This window comes from Notamacropus eugenii, chromosome 2 (assembly GCF_028372415.1).
Source record: "Notamacropus eugenii isolate mMacEug1 chromosome 2, mMacEug1.pri_v2, whole genome shotgun sequence".
NCBI classification, from domain to species: Eukaryota; Metazoa; Chordata; class Mammalia; order Diprotodontia; family Macropodidae; genus Notamacropus; species Notamacropus eugenii.
In genome coordinates, this window is record NC_092873.1 from 216,060,354 (window position 1) to 216,079,807 (window position 19,454).

Consider the following 19,454-nt stretch of genomic DNA (forward strand, 5'->3'; position numbering starts at 1 on the left):
GAATTAGACATTGAGGGGATGCCCATCGACTGGGGACTGGCTGAACAAGTTGTGAAATGATCATGATGGAATACTTATTGTACTTCATATAAGAAATGATGAGCGGGATGCTCTCGGAAAAAAACAAACCTGGAAAGATTTGCATGGGTTGATGTGAAATGATGTCCTGTCTACAAAGTAACAGCAGTATTGCAAGATTATCAGCCGTGAATGACCTAAGCTCTTCTCAGAAATACAGTGATCTGAGACCACTCTGAAGGACATATGATGAAATCTGCTATACATCCCCAGAGAAAGAACTGATGGTGCCTCAATGCAGATTGAAGCATACTTCTTTTACTTACTTTTTCTTGAGTTTTTTTTCATGATTATTATGTATGTTTTGTATGAATACATATATATGTATATATATATAAAACTTATATTTACTTGCTTGCATTCTCAATGAGGAGGGAGGGAAAGGGAGAGAATTTGGAACTCAGAGTTTTAAAAACAAATGTTGAGAATGGTTTTTGCATGTAACTGGGGGAAAATAAAGTATTAAATAATTTTTTAAAAAAATGAAAAACCTAGGATAGAGCCTTGGCGTGGGACTTGGACAGCAATCCAGCAGAGGAGACCAAAGTGTGAAGGTAGAAAAGAGAAACAATGAGAAAAAAATGTCATGAAGGTTTAAAAAAGAGAATCTTAGGAGGAAGGCTTAGTTAGCAGTATTATCCCTTAGTAAATGCTGAGAGAGGTCAAGAAAGAAAAGCACTGAGGAAAGACTGTTGGATTTGGCAAATATTAAACAATTTGACTTCTTTGGAGAGAACGGTTTTTGTTGAGTAATGAGATGATTGGGAGATGCTAAGAAATGAGGAGGAATAAAAGGATGAAGAAACAAAATTTGTTAATAATTTTTTTTAAGAATTGGCCTGTGAAAAGGAGGAAAGATAGGGGATGATAACTTGAGGGTCAAGTGGAGTGCTGAAGTACTTCTGAAATCAGATGAGTCCATCATCTAATCAAAGTGGGCAATGTCTCTACCAGTATAGCTTTCTTTTGTAGCGGTCTTCCCCTCCTGTGGAATTTTTATCCCTTTTATTAAAAAAAAATCCTGCCTAGGAGATCTGTTCAGTTCTCTAATAGCCTTCCTCTAGTTCTTTTAACATTTTCTGAATACTAGTCTTGCCTTATCTGTTGTATCCTTCCTACTTTTTTAGTTTTCCTATATAATATTCTTCTATATAACACTCTAGTCTTTGCTGTTTTACTTTCTCTTCCTTTTACATAACTATGCATCTCCCGTCTCTGTGCCTTTGCACCGGATATCCTCTATCCCTGGCATACACTTCTTCTTAATCTTCCCATCTGGGAATCTCTAGTTTCTTTCAGGGCTCATCTTAAGTACCTTCTGCTGGAAGCTTTTACTAGTCCTCCCAGTCGCTTCAGCCTTCTGTTTTAAGGTCACCTTCCATGTACCTGTGTATATCTTGTAGGCAATTTTATTTACATGTTTTCCCCAAGACAAGAATGTGATCTCCTTGAGTACAGGAATTGTTTTTGCATCTGTAGGGCTTAGGTCAGTGTCTAGCACATAGTAGACATTTAACAAGCGATTGGTGATCGAATAATTCCCAGTATAACCATTCCACCTTCTCTGATCACACGTTATACCTGAGATATTGAGATAATTGTTTAAGAGGATAGGATTTTGCAGCAGGTAACAACATGGAATACTTTAAAGCTCCAAACAACTTGCCAAATGTGATGCAACCCGTTCTTTTATTCAACTTTGGATCCAGCTTATTGTCTGTCTCCAGTGTCTTTACCGGATATTTTATGTGAAACAGTCTGTAAATATTTTAAGAAGTTATCCAGAAAGACATCATATTCTTTCTATTATCTTCAAGACTTCATATTAAATTTATTAAAATTTTCAAATTTTGTTGAATACAAATCACATTTTAGTGAAACACATTGCAACTTGAAAGGTGTTTAAAATAATGTCATAATCATACTAACACTTAATTTTGATGTTGAACTTTTTTATTTGAGCAAGAGTTTATAATATTTGGTTCAATCACAGAGTGTCCTAAATCTAGTTCCACATTAAATTTATTTTTGCATTTAATAAAGTGAAAATACCCACTCACAGAAATATGAAGTAGAAAATGGTATATTACAGGGTTATTTATTCACAGGTAGAAAAATGAATAGCCAGTTATATAAAATAATTACTTCTTTATTGGTTATGGATGAGCACTATAGTAAAACATAAATGTACTTAGAGTTCAGATGCATACGTTGCTTTATTTTTAGCAATGTTTATATATAAACTAACTTTTGTACAGAAAGAAATTCTTTAAACATGACTTTCTTTTCTCCTACCACTGGCACACTGGCTGTACTCGCAAAGAAACTCTTATTAACAATTAACCAGTGTTTTGATCCTGTTCATTTGAATATCTTCCAGAGAGAAAGAGAGTGACATAAATGGAGAATAAGTTTAAATTGGAAAATAACTTCAATAATGTGAGAGGTGGTCTAAGATTTGTTTCTTCAGAATGTTTATGATGCTCCATGATGGTTTCAAGATGACTTGTCATGTGCATGCCCGCTGATCATGGCTTTCAGATAGCATGGCATTTGTGCTGTAAGGATGCAAATATTAATAGCTTTTTGATCTTGTGATTATACAGCTAATAAGGTAACAGAAATGAGGGAGCTCCTCTGGTAATATACAGAATTAAAATGAGGCTTATTAGCATGTGTCTGACAAGTTTTATTGGGAATTAGGTTGCCTTAAATGGCCTTGTGGTAGGTTTGGAAACAATCTGATGACAAATTGAGATACTTTCAGAAAACATTGAACTTCAGTGATCAGAGTTTTATGTAACCACTACATGAACACCAAAAAGCTTTTTTGCATGCTTAGGATGGTTTAGAACGCTGTAGAAGCAGAGGAAAATCATATTTGTAATATAATTGGGCAGTTATTTACAGCTTAAGAAGTCATTAAATCATTTTTGGCATAAATCCCTTGAACCTTCATTTTGAACTACCAAATTGTAACTGCTGGTCTGCATCATACTTGTTCCTATTTCAAGTCCCCAATTCCATTTTTATCTGTAAAGTTTTCCTTCAGCATCATCTGCAGACTGAACTCTACTTATCTGATAAGCTTCCTTTAGGCATAACTTAGGCATAGTAATACACACTAATACATACATACATACATATTAATACAGGCCTAGTGCCCTTGATGAGCTTCTCTCTCAAAGTATGAAAAATTAGCCATTTGTATAAATCACATGGACAGTTCTAGGACAGCTCTAATTACTTCATTTATTTTGCAAATTTTGAATATTCCTAATTGCCACAGTAATGCAATCCAGACTGACACACAATCACCACTTTCTTTCTTATACTGATTTTTCTTCTGTACGCAATCCCTTTCCTCCTCACCATAAGCTTTACTCACTTACTGTCATGTGTATGTGATATACAATTCCATACTGCCTTGTTTTATTCTAATTAATCGGCTCCCCAAAATAGTTAGACAGAATCATGATTTCAGACAGCCTCTACTTGTTTTTTTAAAAAGAAGTTTTATTAATACCTCTTGTTTTTACATCACAGTATTTTTTTTAATACTCTAACAAAGAAACGGGTAAAACAACTGGCCTCTTCTAAGAGTATATGTGTCTCTTCCAACTGAAATTTTGTGAAAAATCTGTGAATTTATGTGAGAGAAAGAAATAGAAGTGTGGTCAGAGAGGTAGGAGGAAAACCAGGATATTGTTCTATCTCAGAGGACAAGGGAGGAACGAGTCCCTCCTTAATAGAGAAAGGCCAAAAGTATTAAAAATTATAGAGAGATTAAAGAGATGAGGGTTAAAAAAAGGTCATTGTATTTTTTAAGGACACCGGTGGTGATCTTGTAGAAAATAGTTTCAGTAAGATGCTGATGGCAAAAATCACATTGCAAGCAGCTGAAGAAAGAGGAGAGAGTAAGGTCATCTGATCGTATGATTGGGTCCCCATATGATCTGATCTCTTGACTTCTCAAACTTTGTCTCTCTTATCTTGGAGGTCTTACTATTCTTTACTTTGTTTACCTCCTGCTCCCTCAGCTTTGTTTTTAACCATGGCAAGCCATTGAGGCCCTGGCTCCTGCCAGTCTCTTGGTATTTCCAGACTTTCTGCTTCACGTGTCTGCCTTTTTAAGTACAATCAATCAGTCAATCAACAAATATTTATTAGATGCTTTTCAAACATTATGTTCCTGATTGAGCTAATCAGCTCAGTCCTGCTGCCACTCATATCCTGATATGATATATAGATAGGACCTCTTTATAATGTTAACAATATTTTTGAATGTTTTAAGATTTTCTGTACCTAGTAAATAATACTTTTCATTTTGTGTTAGCATTTTTGGTCTATATCATTCAAACTGTATTCATATTCTAGCAAATCTTCCATTTTCTAATACAGCCTATTTTTTCTCTAATATATAGATGTTTTTAAATTCACAAAAACATAGACATTATAATCTGTACAGAAAGTATCAAGACAGGATAAATATGTCCCTGGTTTCATTTTTATTCATATTACAATTGTGTATATATTTTTAGTCTTTCTCAGAATTTTGAATAGAATGAAAATTGATACATATAAGGCTCTAATATATTGTGTTAAATTATACCATTTTTTAAAGTGCAAATTTTTATCAGAAACATTGTATTGTCTATTATAGGTTCATGATATTGAATTGTTGGGCAAGCTGTGATATCTGACATTAAGAACAAATAAAGATTTAAATTAAAAAATATTTTCTCACTAAACATTTGAATACAACATGTTATTTAAAGTGCAAAAGGAATTTGGTATGCATTAACTTTCACTATTTTCTGTTATTACCCATGGAGAGCTACTTGTAGCAATATTGCCACTGGAGGGAACCCATCTTCCATATATGCTGAGAAATAGACAGGAAAAAATAAGTTTTGTGAAAGGAAAGAGCAGAAATTGTGAGTAAATTAAATATTCCTAGGTCTTTAAACTGATCCTTGTATGGCATGATCTTCAGGTGCTTCATCATCATAAATACCCTCATCTGAATTGCTCTCTGGTTTATCAATTTCTGTCTTAAAATATGGCTCTCAGAATTAAATAAAATACTCCAGATGTGGTTAGATTCAGACAAAGTATAGAGGGATTTACATCTCCTTATTCCTAGATACTTTGTCTTTCAATGCATTTTCTCAGCTTATTAATTTTATTGTTTTCTATATTGAACTTACTGTTTACTAAAACTCTCAGACATTCCCTCTCTCTAGGTGGCATATATCTTCAGAGAAGAGCAAAATCTAGAGAAGATATTGATCCTTCTTTATTTCCAGGTCATCTAGAAATTTTAATTCTAATTCTGAATATAGAGCCTTAGAGGTGATTAATACGCAAATACTGGTCCTCTATTTCTTAGCCAGTATTAGTGCTTTGATAATTACTGCTTTATAATACAGTTTGAGATCTGGTACAGCTTTACCACCTTCCTTCACATTTTTTCTCATTGATTCCCTTGACATCCTTGACATTTTGTTCTTCCAGTTGGGTTTTGTTACTATTTTTTCTACCTGTGTAAAATATCTTTTGGTAGTTTGATTGATATCAGTATCGCAGGGATGTGGGAGGGAGAGAGGAAAGGAGGGAAGGCTAGAATTTGGAACTCAAAACTTAACTAAAAGAATCCAAATGTCAAAAATTGCTCTAACATGTAATTGGGGGAGAAATAAAATATTTTTTAAATGGTCCCAGAGAAGAGATGAGGAAAAAATGCAAATATTGGGGTAGGTCTCAACTGTCTACCGTTTGAATCTGTTACTTCAGATACAGGTTATTTTTTCAGAATGTTTATGATGCCTCTTACCTGCTTTCACATACATCTCCTCAGATTCTGACACATAGTGGCACTTAATAAATAGTGATTGATTGACTCTCAAAACAGTTCTGTGTGATAAACAGATAAGGAAACTGAACAAGGAAAGATGATGCAGAAAGAGTGTAGAGGCTGCCGTCCTGTCAAATTCATAGTCCTTAACCTAGGAAACACTGTTACCTGCCCTAGCATGGAGGTGGACATACTTCATAAAATAATTAGGTCTCTTTAAAATCCTAGGACCTTGGCTTTGCAATTCCTGCCTGATCCAAGTAGACACTCTTAATTCTTCCTGTGTATATATGTTCTTCACATTTCTTATATGTGTGTGTACACACACACACACACACACACACACACACGTATCTTTTGTTTTTGTATTACTTTTTCCCCATATATACTTCTCTTTTCCCCTTCTTAGAGAGCTATCCCAGATAGTAAAGGAAAACTTTTTTTCAAGAAATAAAAAGAGGAAGAGGGGGGAAAAATCATTAAAATCAATCAACAAATAGAAAAAACAATCTGGCGTTGTATATGCTATGGCCTCTATTTGGTGGCTGTTGCAGAGGAACAGGAGGAGATATCCTTTCTTGTTTTTTGTTGACCAAACTTGTTCTTTACAATTTCATGACATTCCATTTCAGTTGTTTGGGGATGATCTTTTTCATTAGCATTGTTGTAGCCATATGTTTTCCTGACTCTGCTTACTTCACTTTGCACTATTTCATGTAAGTCCTTCATGCTTCTCTGTCTTCATAATGCTTGTCATTTCTTACATCACATTAATATGCTGTCACATTCTTGTACCATAGTTGTTTAGCTGTACTCCAGGTAGTAGACATCTATTTTATTTCCCGTTCTTTGCTACCACAAAAAAAGTGCCGTTGTAAATGTTATAGTGTTTATAGGTGCTGGTACTTCTTTAAGATGTGGTATGGAAATAGTAGTGGAAGAGAATTCACTGCTTTGTGGTTCTGTCTCAGGGAATAATGACTGGATCTGCTAGCCCCAAATAGCAGAGTTTTCCTATGTTTTTTAAAATTAAATGCTAGAAAGTCCTATGATTGGGGCGCAGTAGGTCCCAGAAGTGTAATTAACATCTTTGCCCCAAGTTACCAAAATTTAAGTGGTATTTATAACACTTTATATTCCTTCAGCAGATGTAAACAATTATGTTTAGCACCTTGTTAGCAAAAAATAGTTAAAATAGAACTCTACAGAGAATCATTTTCTTCACTCATCTGCTATGCTCCAGGTGAACTCTTCTTAGCCCATGACTGTTCTTTGGACTCTTCTGAAGGCCTCCCTAGTAGTGGCTTTGGGTTTCCTGGGAATTCCACACGTCTGGTATCCCTGGGTCTCTTTCTATTCCCACCCTTTAATTCTGACACAAGGCAGTGGCTTGAGATCTCTTCCCTAATGGGACCTTGTGTCCTGAGGGCCCTTTCTGACTTTCAAATGAGTTTATTGTTAAAATTTGATTTGAGAATGCCTCTCATGCAGTTTGCCTCTCCCCCTCTTCCCCGTGAGTTTTGTGACATTTACCCTTGGTGCCAGAATTGTTAGTTATGACTCTGGGAACCACTTTTACATAAAGAGGAGAATGCTCAGTTATGCATACCAGAATCCTCTAACTGATGTCTTAATTGATCTCACAGCTTGGCGTCTCTACTTTCTCCAAACTAACCTTCACATCATTGCCAAACTGATTTTCCTAAAATCACAGGCTGACCATGTTAATCTTGTATTCTATAAACTTCTGTGAGTCTCCATTATCTGCAGGATCAAATACAAACTCTTCTGTTTTAACTTCAAAAGCCCTTTGCTACTTAGCCTCAGTCCATTTATTTGACTGTCTATTACATATTGTTCGCTTCACAGATGCTGTACTGAATCCGAACTGGACCTTTTGCTGTTCCTAATGGAAGACTTCCTTCTCCCATCCTTGCTTTCGAGCTGTCTGTCCCCTGCACCTATAACGCACTCCCACCCTGCCTCCACCTCTTAGAATCCTTTTTTCCTTCAAGATTCTCCTCTACATGAAGACTTTGCTGACCTTTCCTATCTTGTAGTTGCTGATGTTCTCCCCCAAATTACCTTCTATTTATTTTGTTAATACTTATATAAATATAAAATTTATTAATACATGGATATGCAATTTATAAACATATGAATATATGTGAGGACATGTTATTTCCCTCTGCAGTATGTCATTTCTTAGAGGTCAGGAATTATCTTAATTTCTAGAGTTTTCCATGGTTCCTGGCATATACTGGAGGCTAAATGCTTGGGATATGTGGCCAGGTTGGTGTAGAGATAAATGATTGTTGGATTGTGGTCTCAGTTCCTAAAAGGAAACAATAGCGTCTTCTAAACTACTTTTAACTAATTGTTGGTCATCTTCTGTCTAGACCATGACAATATTAGAATTATAGAAAAATGAGAGGGACTTAGATCTTCCAGACCAGCCTCTTCAATTTAAAATTCAGTCAGTCAGTCAGATGTAAGGGAACTCTTAAAGACATTATGATTATCTGAGTGAAATAATCATTCAAGGCAAAAGAAAAAATGAGTTAAGTTGACAATTTGGCGTTTTACAGATAAAACTGTTTAGTTGACTGCACAGATGCTCTTCAAGATTGTGGGCATGGAAAAAGTTAATATAGGGTGTCCCAAAACTCTTAGTGCCATGGAAAGCTGTTAAAGCTTAACATTACACGAAGATTTTGGAATGTCTTATATACGTTGAAATGCTTCTCTTCACTAAGTAACGTAGAAATTTAAGCTTAATAGTGTGCTTTACTTTTCAGTCAGATGTAGATAATGTTGTTTAAAATAGCATAGAATCTTAGCGCTAGGGAAAATCTTATAGTCCAGCTACCTAATCTTATAGATGAGAAAACTGATACAGGTTAAGAACTTGTTCACCATTATACAACTTATTGTAGACAAACTCAACTTACGTAGTTGTCAGCCTTTTATACTCAGATGTAAAAACTATTCAAGGCAATTTTTCTTTTTGTTTTACTTTGCATCAGGACAACATTCATTGATACTTTGGTGTTAGGCTAATCCCATTGGTAATGTATGCTATGTATAATAGTCATCTTTAAATAAATTCATGATGCCATTTTTTTCTTTCAATATCACTAAAAACTGGAATTTTGTGTATTGGTTTTAAAATGTTATTTTCTAGAAAAATCTTTTTGATATAAAACAGAGACGTGAATGATTACCTAAATAGCTGTTTCATTCAGTTCATTGACATTCAGTATTGTCATCACATTGACCCAACAACTGTTTTATGTAGACAGCTGTTATAATACTTTCTTTGCTTTTTATGAATATCGGAATGAGATTTTATTGCAGATAAAGTTCAAGTTATAAATCAAATATTACATTTAAACTGAACCAGAAATAGAAAGTAGTTTTTTCAGACTACCCTTTCTATGTTACAAGAAATGAATATTACTTTTATAAGGCACAATTGATAGATAAAATATTTTTGTGGGTTCTTTTTTCTTTAGAGGCAGCTAAGAGAACATTTCAAGAAAAGGGTATCTCGGCAGGAGAAAACAGAAGTTTCAAGCCCCATTTGACCTTCATGAAACTGTCGAAATCACCAGAGCTCAGAAGAAAGGTGAGTTTGCATTTTTAATTGTATTTTTTCCCAATTATATGTCAAGACAATTTTTATCATTCATTTTTACAAGATTTTGAGTTCCAACTTTTTCTCCCTTCCTCCCCTCCCCTCTTCATGTAAAACATATTTCCATGCTAGAGTTGTGAAAGAAGAAACAGATCAAAAGAAAAAAAAACAAGAAATGATAAAATAAATGGAAAAAGTATGCTTTGATCTGCATTCAGTTTCCATCAGTTCTTTATCTACACATGGATAACATTTTCCTTCCTGAGTCCTTTGGAAATGCCTTGGATCATTGTGTTGCTAAGAAGAGATGACTCATTCGTAGTTGGTCATTACACAATGTTGCTGATCCTGTGTGCAATGTTTTTCTGGTTCCCCCCGTTTCATTTTATATCAGTTTGTATAAGTCTTTCCATGTTTTTCTGAAATCTATCTGTACGTCATTTCTTGTTGCACAGTAGTATTCCATTACATTCATATACCACTCCTTGTTTAGCCATTCCTCCCTTGATGGGCATCCTCTCAATTTCCAATATTTCGCCACCACAAAAAGGGCTGCTATAAATATTTTTGCACATGTAAGTCCTTTTCCCTTTTGATGACCTCTTTGGGATACAGTCTTATTACTGCATGAAAGAGAATGCACAGTTTTATAGCCCTTTGGGCATAGTTCCAAATTGCTCTCCAGAATGTTTGGATCAGTTCATAACTCCACCAGCAGTGCATCAGTGTTATGATTTTCCCACATCCTCTCCCCTTTTTTGTCCTATTAGCCAATCTGATAGGTGTGAGGTGGTACCTCAGCGTTATTTTAATTTGCATTTCTCTAATCAAAAGTGATTTAGCTCATTTCTTCATATTCCTATAGATGGCTTTGAATTCTTTAGTGGATTTTTATATATCCTTTTCCATTTGTTCAATTCTACTTTTTAAGTAGTTGATTTCCTTTTCCAAGCTATTGACTCTTTTTTCATAATTCTTTTGCATCACTCTCATTTTCCCAGTTTTTCTTCTCTCTCCCTTCTGTGATTTTTAAGCTCCTTTTTGAACACTTCAGGGAGTTCTGAGTGTGAGACCACTTCTCATTTTCCTTTGGGTTTGCCCATGAGTGTTTTGACATTGCTGTCTCATCTTCCCTGTCACCATACTAACTTCCTGTGCTCAGATTCTTTTTGTGTTGCTTTTTGCTCATCGTTTTTGGCTTTTTCCTTTCTTTTAAATTTGAGCTCTGCTCCTGGGATGTCATGAGCACTGTCTCAGGTTTCTTGTGGCATTTTAAGTTGCCCTGGCAACTTGTGGCACTCAGTTGCCCTGAGGCCCACAGGGGACCTTCTTGTCTGCTGGAGGTGTTGCTGGAGGCTGTTGGGGGTCTGGCAGCTTACCTGGTGCCCAACCAGGGTCTAGGTGTGTGTCTGGTGTGCGGGGAGGCCAGTGGGGTGTTTCTGTATTTCCTGCGTCTACACTGAAGCATGGGGTAATCTAGCTGCTGACAGCTGCTTGTTTGCCCAGGGCTACATGGAGACACTTAGCAAGGGTCTGGCAGCCTGTTTGCTTCGGCACCAGTAGGCTTGGGTCTACCAGTGTTCCTGATGCTACACTGAAGCATCTGGAGGTCTGGCTGCTGAAGGCTGCCTGGGGGGTACGCTGAAGCCTATGGCAGTTCTCAGAGGTGGACTCTGCCTGTTTCCACAGTTATGCTGAGGCATATGGGGGGTGTTAGAGTTGGCACTTACCTGCTACTCTGCACTGAGGCTCAAGGTCTATCACTGGTTTGCTGGGGTGAGGCTTGCTGCTGGCTTGCTTCCTGTCCTGGACTGCACTCTCCTTTTATTTGGGCAAGACAGACCTTTCTTGCCCATCTTTCAAGTTTCTTGGGCTAAAAGATTGTTTCATCCTGTTTTTTGTTGTTGTTTTTACTGGTTCTGCTGGTCAGCATTTGTTTTGGGGCACTATTTTATGGTTGTTTGGAGGTGAATATGTGAGAGTTACAGTGTTTTACTGTTTACTCTGCCTTTTTGGCTTCTGGAAGTCCTACTGAGTTTGCATTTTTTAAATGACAAATTCACAGTTCTGCAGATGAGGAACATTTGTCCTAGTAAGAAGTTCTCTTTTATTTTGTTTATACTTTAAGGCAGCTTTCAGCCTGATACCTTTGGGTTCTGGGGGCTTTGTGAATACAGATTACAAATAATTAAATTTTGAGGTGATTCATTTTCTGTAAAGTCTTTTTGAATATCCTAAAAATATAGCCTTACATCATGTCTGTTAATAAGAATGAAACAGTTCAGTTATTTTTAAAGAGCATTATTCAAGACTAGTATGCATTAGAAAGACTATTTTAGAATAGCAAACAATAGAAAATTATTTGTCTAACATATAGTATTGCATAATCTGGAATGTTTCATTAAAACAGACTGACAGATTACTTCTTTGTTCATTAGTCTTTCAGTTGGATTATTCTTTTCCCAGTTTTCTTAAAATTCATCCCAGAGTGACAGATAAATGGTGTCAGTGATATCTTCAGCCTAAGATTTTTTTGCAATTTTGATATTTTATTTGAAGTGAGATAGCCTTTTGGAGACATTTATCAATAGTATATCTCCTAGAAGAACTCTAGAATCCACAATTCAGCATTTAAAACTGCATGTTCATTTAGCAAGCAATTTTCTTTATGTTCATATCAGCAATTCTTACTGGGGTAAAAATATTATTGGAGTCAGCCTGGGATTTGTATGTTGAGAATTTTAGATTCTTTATCAAAAAAAGTAATTCCTTATGAGAGCTATTTTTCTGTTATCATCATTAAAAGTTCCAGGTAACAACCCTTCACTTAAAAAATTCACATTTAACTAATTTTGCCCTGTTCTACTATCTCCTTTTTCCCATGAAATATACTTAAAAATTTTAGGAATAGCAGCATTGTGAAAGGTTTTAATCATCTATCTTTTGGGAAAATATATCATTGGCACCATGGAAATATAAACTTAGTTGACTAGATAAATCTGTGACAGCATCTATATGGGTATTCTTTCCTAGGTGCATATTAAAACACTTCCATGCTTTCCTATCTTTCTTGATTTTGTCTATGTCCTTCTATAGATCTTTCTTAGAAGTTTACTTCATTGCATTAGTGGCCTTCTTCAAGATCTTTTAATAACTCAATAGATTAGTGGTTCTTAATTTAAGATGTGAGCTTGTTTTTTTTAAAGTTGGTAACTATTTCAGCATTAGTTTCTTTTGTAATCTTTTGTGTTTTATTTTACTCAATTAAGAACAGTTTTCTGAGAAGAGATCTGTAGGCTTCACCATACTGTCAAAGAGATACAAGAAAAAGAGAAGGTTAAGAACCTCTGCTCTAAGTCAATGAATCAAGAATATCATTTTGTTAAGGTGAAAACCCCCTCCACATATGTAGATTGCCACCTGTCTATAACTTCCTTTCTTAGAGAGTTGTTTGAATCTAAGAATTGAGGGCAAGACCCAGACCTTGTTGCTCCTAACTGAAGTCCTTTGTGGCATGCTGCTTTTCTAGTATCTTTTAAAAACCAATTGTAGATAGTGGCCTAGGACTCCTAAAGCCTAGGACTCAGACATCAAATCTAGTCTTTGGGACTGAATCAAAAGATCAAGTCATTTTCTGTACCTAGAATTTAGTTTGGAAATTTTCTAAATATTGCTTATATATAGATAAATATTTAAGTTTCCTCAGTGGAGGTAGTAAGGTTTTCAAATTTCCAGTATAAATATTCCATGTAAAAAAACACTAGCAGGAGAGGATGGTCTTGATATTTTCCTCAGAAGGCATAGACTCACAGGAGTCCATCAACATATATATAGAAAACACATAAAGCTTTCAAAATAGTCCAAAAGCTGCCCTTGAAGGAGAACTGAGTTAGAGAGCATTAGTGAAACAAGACTTTTATATCCCTATGAGTATAGGTCTTCTATCACCCCATGTCATGGCTTTGGGTCCCTTCTATGGTCTGTGAGGGTCAGTCTTTGCCTTTCCTGAAGAAGAATGCTGCTCAGGAACACCCCTTCTGTTGCTTGAAAGCCAAGACCCTTCACACTCAAACTTGAGATTATCAGTGAGTTAATCACCAAGGCTAGTGTTAAGAAACTGTCCTTCTCTGTTTAGAATACTAGATTTGTTATTAACCTTCCTAGAAAATCTCCCTTCTCTAATTGGAGAGAGTAGAGGGTAGACATTGAGAGCTGCTCTCAGATCTTCCATTTAACAAATAAATCCAGGGCAGCCACCTCATTTTCTCCCGAATCCCTGCAGGACTTCATTATGTTGTCATGCTGGAAACCTTTCTATCCCTTCCTTTTTAGTCTTTTTTTTATGTACTATGAGCTCTTTGAGGGTAAGGACTGTCTATTGCTTTTCTCTGTATCCCAGTTCTTAACATAGTTCCTGTTACATAGTAGGTGCTTAATAAATAATTTATTGACTAACTGATTATCACCAGAGATGTTATCTCTATTTTTTTCTAAAGTTCTAGTCAGGTCCTTTTCTTTCTTTTTTGTATTTTTGTTTGATTTATCTAGTTTGAAAGAGGTTTTTTGGTTCCCTAATAGTATAGATTTACTATTGATTTCTTCCTGCAATTTGATTTACTTTTCCTTTTAACATTTAGATGCTAGGCTTTTAGGTACATATAAATTAAGTGTTGATGTTGATTCCTTATGTATAGTGCCTTGAAGCATAATGTGGTTTCTCTGGTCATATCTTTCCATCATGTTTCTTATAGCTTTAATCTGAAATCTTTTGTTACTCTTGCATTTTTGAGTTCAGATAAAACATAAGATACTGGCTCATCTCATTTTCTAAACCTCATGTGAATCTTCATTTTTCAAGTGTTTTTTATAAACAGCTTATTGTTGGGCTCTAATTTCTAATCTGTTATATAATTCTTTTTCATTTTATAGGTGAGTACTTCCCGTGCACTTTCATAGTTGTGACTGTTAATTCTATATTTCTCTCCATCCTGTGCTCTTATAATTTTCCCTTCCCATTCATTATTTTTTCCATGTTTAAATATTCTCTTTTTTATGCCCTAATAATGATCTAATATTGATTTCCCTCCCTTCCTTTTTTTTTTTCTAGCCTAGTGTAGTATCTTATACTTCCCATTTAGGTCTTCTCCTAAAACCTTGAAAATGGAACAAAATCACCTACAGACCCTCCTGTCGTCATCTTCCTTTGTCTCTGACTCTTGAAGATAATAGAGTGCAGAGAAGATATTTTGTTTCTTTTCTTTTTATTAGTATTTCAACATTTCGTCTACAATGAGTGTAATTTTCTTTTTTCTGTTAACTCCAGCGTTGCCATTTCCAAATATCTACTTAGTCCAGAATTTTCATCAGGAATGCCTGGAAATATACTCTTTCATTAAATGTGAATTTTTTTCCTGTAGGATTATTCTCAGTTCTGTTGGATTGATTATTCTTGGTTATAAGGTTTACCTTAAGACTTTTGCAATGTTGTCTTACAGGTTCACCCCTTTTTATATGGAAGCTGTCAAATATTGTCTGATGTTGATTGTCACTCACTGCTACTTAAATGGTTCTTCTTGCTGGCTTGTAGTATTTTTTTATCTTTGACTTTGAAGTTTGGCATTTTGGCTGCGGTGTTCCTGGGAGTTTTCGTTTTGGTATTTCTATCAGGGGTAATAGGCAGATTTTTTATGTTTTTACTTTGTCTTCTGGTTCTAAGAATTCTGGACATTTTCCTTTATGATTTCTTCCAGCGTGCTGTGATGTTACTTTCCTGCCTTCTATATTCTCTTGCTTTTACCTTCTTCTGGGTTGCCCCAGGATTCTGCCAATCCTGTGAAGCTATGGACTGAGCAGAGGAGTCTGCAACTGATTCTCCTTATTCCTTCATAAACTTGCGCCTTTTTAGGCTTGCTGGGTTATTTGTGGAGGATATGGACTCATCTGGGTCCTAAGCACATTTCCATCTTTCCACTATTTATATATTTCCCTAGAACACTTCATTACTTTCTTAACTACCACCACAACTTGGGTTGAGAAATTCTCCTTTCATAAGCCTTCCTCGTGGGTGAGCACGTCAGATCCCATATGCTGTTATGCTAAGATCTTCCATCTCTTTTGTACCTTCATATCACAAAAGAAGGCTGAGCAGGTTCATTTTCATCAGCTTAGAGAGTGGCTTTTTCCATCTCTAATCTAAATCAACCAATTCATCCTGGGGACAACTTTCTTTTCTGAAACCTAGTCATGAGGGTTTTTTTGTTTGTTTGTTTGGTCCTCTTGTCAGTGTAAGAGTGGGAATGTCCAAATTCTATAGGAAAAACTTCAACTTTGTAATTTTGGTGTCAGTAAACATTATTACTATCTAAGTCAAATATATTTGTAAAGATGAAATTAAGATAAAATGATCAAGTTATCATTTTAGAATAACCATAAGTAATTTCTCTTGAAGCTTAAGCTTCTCTTTTTATTTACTTATAATTTTCCTCAAAATAATATGTTGTTACCCTGTTGAACATGGCTAGCTAGTTCTTGGGTATTTTAATTAGTATTAGGTCTTCATTTAAATTCCCCTTCTCTACTGAGGTAGCCCTTCTTTCTTGCCAAAGTCAGTCCCTCTGCATGTGCTAGTGATCCCTTTCTTTTTTCTCCAGCAGATTGAAACTTCAATCAACCCTCCTCTCTAATCTTTACTTCCTTTCTACTGGTTCCTTCCCTATGACTTTCAAACATGCCTGAGTCTTTCCTATCCTTAAAAAACCTTCATTAGGCCCTACTACATTATTGTCCTACCTTTCTCAGCCAAACTCCTCTCCTTGCCTCTGCTTCTTCCCCTATCACTCACTCCTCAGACACTTGCAATATGGTTTTCAACTTCCCTGGGGTGTGGGGTGTTCAGGAAGTACTAGAACCTCTGGTGTGAGGACTGCTCATCCATCTTTGGTGTTCATTTTCACCCAACTCTCACCTGTGGTTCCAAGAAGCTATAACGTAGAGCAGCCACACCTCAGTAAACCATCTTGGCATGGGAATCTTTAAGATACAGAGCATCTCTCCATTTGGAAAACTTTAAGGACACTACTGCATGTAGGCAGGTGCATGAGTTAAGTACCCCTTTCCCATTCTTTTCTCCTGCATATGCACTAGTGTGGCCACCAAAAAACTACTGAACCTACTTAGTGAAAGGCTAAGGTCCAGTTTAAATAGCTCCAACCCAAACTTGGTTGTTTCCCTATTCTTCCGAATGCCCACAAAGAGTAGGTCAAAAGAACAGTTAAAAAGGATGTGGTGGATGGACAAACTTAATAAGCCCATTCTCCAAAACTACAAAGCATTTTGGCTGTCCCTCGCCTTCCCTCTGACTTCGTAGTTCCTCTCTTTCTCAAGTGCCGTATTCTGCATGAAGCCCATCCTGATGCCCCCACTACTTGTACTGACCCTGCATCGAGCTACTTGGTGTGTATTTATTTACTTTATATTCATGCTGTAAATACTTACGTTTGTACTTCATTAAAATGTAAGTAACTAGGGAAGAGTTTATGATCAAACAAGAGATAGAGAGCATTACAAGATATAAAGCAGGTCACTTTGATTATACAGTTTTCAAGTTTTTGCACAGACAAAACAAAACAAATGCAACCAAAATTATAAGGAAAGCAGAAAACTGGAGGGGAAAAAAAAGTTCCAGAAAAATAATCAAGATGAGAATTCACATCCAACCTTAGTCACTTACTAGCCACGTGACTCTGGACAAATCTGAACCTTGATCTTCCTCAGTTTCCTAGCTGTAAAATGAAAATAGCAATACCCTCTACTTCCCAAGATTGGTAGGAGGATCAAGTGAGATATTTGTAAATTGCTCTGCAAAGCTTTTTTGTGTTGTAGTTGAGTCATTTTTCAGTTGACTTTTTGTGACCCCATTTGGGATTTTCTTGGTGAAGATACTGGAGTGGTTTGCCATTTCCTTCTCCAGATCATTTTATGGATGAAGAAACTGAGGCAAACAGGGTTAAGTGACTTGGCCAGGATCACACTACAAGTAAGTATCTGAGGCCAGATTTGAGGAAGATGAGTTTTCCTGACTCCAGGCCTGGTGCTCTAAATACTCTGCCAAGTGCTGTGTAAATGCTAGTTATTACATAAATTTTATTATTTTGGTAAATGTAACTCCATTGTCACCTATGCCCCAATATGTAGACAGATGCACTATCATGAAAAACCTATTTGGAGATCCTGATAGTCCTTCCTGTAGAATATACACTTGGCTGTCACTCAGCCACAAGATCTACTTGATCTGGTCTGCCAGCATTAAGCACAAGATGCCTATGTCAGGGTAGGCCAGTGACTATGCAGAGTCTGAATGAATGAAAAAGCATTTATCAAGTGCTTACTACAAGGTGCTGTGTTTTTGCAATGGAAATAAAAAACATAAGCAAGCAATCCATGTCTGTCAGTATGTCCAGTCTTGTTAGGTAAGTGTTGGAGCCAAGGATTCAGTAGAGATTCAGGCTGCTTATTGCAGTGCCTTTGGATTCCCTTCCTTCCTCAGGTGGTGGTAGCAGTGAATTTTATCATAGATCTGTTCCCATCTCAGGAATGCAGTGCTGTTATAATTTGGGTAGATACTAACCTAGATGATTCAGTTCTTCTTTGTGGGACCTCCTATTGCTAAGTCTAGCTGTTTCTAAAACAGATTTGTTCCCTCTGCCACCTGCCCTTTTAAATCTCTGGTTGTTGTCCATAATTTAGATTTCATTTCTGTATTATGATATTTATGGCTTGCTGGGTAAAGATTCAGATTTTTACAATTTAGCAAGTCCAATCCAGTGGTTAGACTAGATCCTTGGAACAGAAGTGTCCAGGATACCGCAATTTCTCCCATTAGGATGACCAACTTGCCCTGCTATCTATCACGTAATTCTTTCATCACATGCGAAGTTAAGTGGCACAAACTCATCTCCTGTGGTTTTTTTTTTTTTTTTGGGGTTGGAGTTTGTTTGGTGATAGACTTCTCACTCAGTCTTTGAATTTGGTGTTATGAACTCTTGACTTGACCAAGCACCATTTCCTGTCTTAGTTGTTCTAATCAGGACTTGTCTCATACTGTCTTCACTAGAGTTCTCCCCTCAAGCCCTGTTGCTTCTCCTTCATAACTGGTACACCTTAGCATTACCTCATGAAATTCTTCTGATTTGATTGATATTAGAAAAAAAGACAGCACGGTAGGTAAGGTGGTAGACTTTTTGTCAGGAAGACCAGGGTTCTAAGACATTTGCTAGCTTTGTAACCCAGGGCTTAAATAAACCTCTCTAGGCTTCAAGTTTTCTCATCCGTAAAATGAAGGGATTAGATTCAATGACTTTTATAGGTATCTTGCAACTCTAAATCTATGATAATTTGACTTCTGATAATTGAGGCAAAAAATGGCAATTTCAGAATCACTGATTATTTGAGAATGGTTGTTAACAGTAGTGCAAAGAGATTGAACAAAGCAATATTGAGGGAGACTCAGCATAGTTAATAGTATGAAATTACTGGTGCAATTTCTATCATAGGACAAAACAGTTTTTATCAAGTTATCATTAGATATTTTGAAATGCCCACCATCAGATAATTTCATTTTCTTATGCTAGTTGGGGGCATATTGGAACACTGTGAAGTTGTGGAAAATTAAGAATTCTCACTGGGGTATTAAGTGATAGTAATTTTAGCACAAGGTCGCAGCAAAACTTAAGAATGCTGACAATATTTTTCCTTCAGAATTTCAATTTAGAATAGTCTACCTTAATGAATTAAACAATACTGTTGGTTTCTGAATCAGAAGACGAGATAGCAACATAAAATCAACCCCATTGAAAGGAGTTAGATGTGCCAGAGATTTCATTT

The 19,454-nt window shown here is 36.1% G+C and overlaps 1 protein-coding gene across 2 annotated transcripts in view; it reads left to right on the forward strand.

Moving 5' to 3' along the window:
- AKAP7 (A-kinase anchoring protein 7) overlaps window positions 1–19,454 on the forward strand; it is a 150,091-nt gene that overhangs the window by 62,777 nt on the left and 67,860 nt on the right. For both annotated transcript variants that reach the window (XM_072643330.1, XM_072643331.1), the window contains exon 6: window positions 9,451–9,563. In XM_072643330.1, the coding sequence (XP_072499431.1) occupies window positions 9,451–9,563 (113 nt within the window). The remainder of the gene's footprint in view (window positions 1–9,450; window positions 9,564–19,454) is intronic.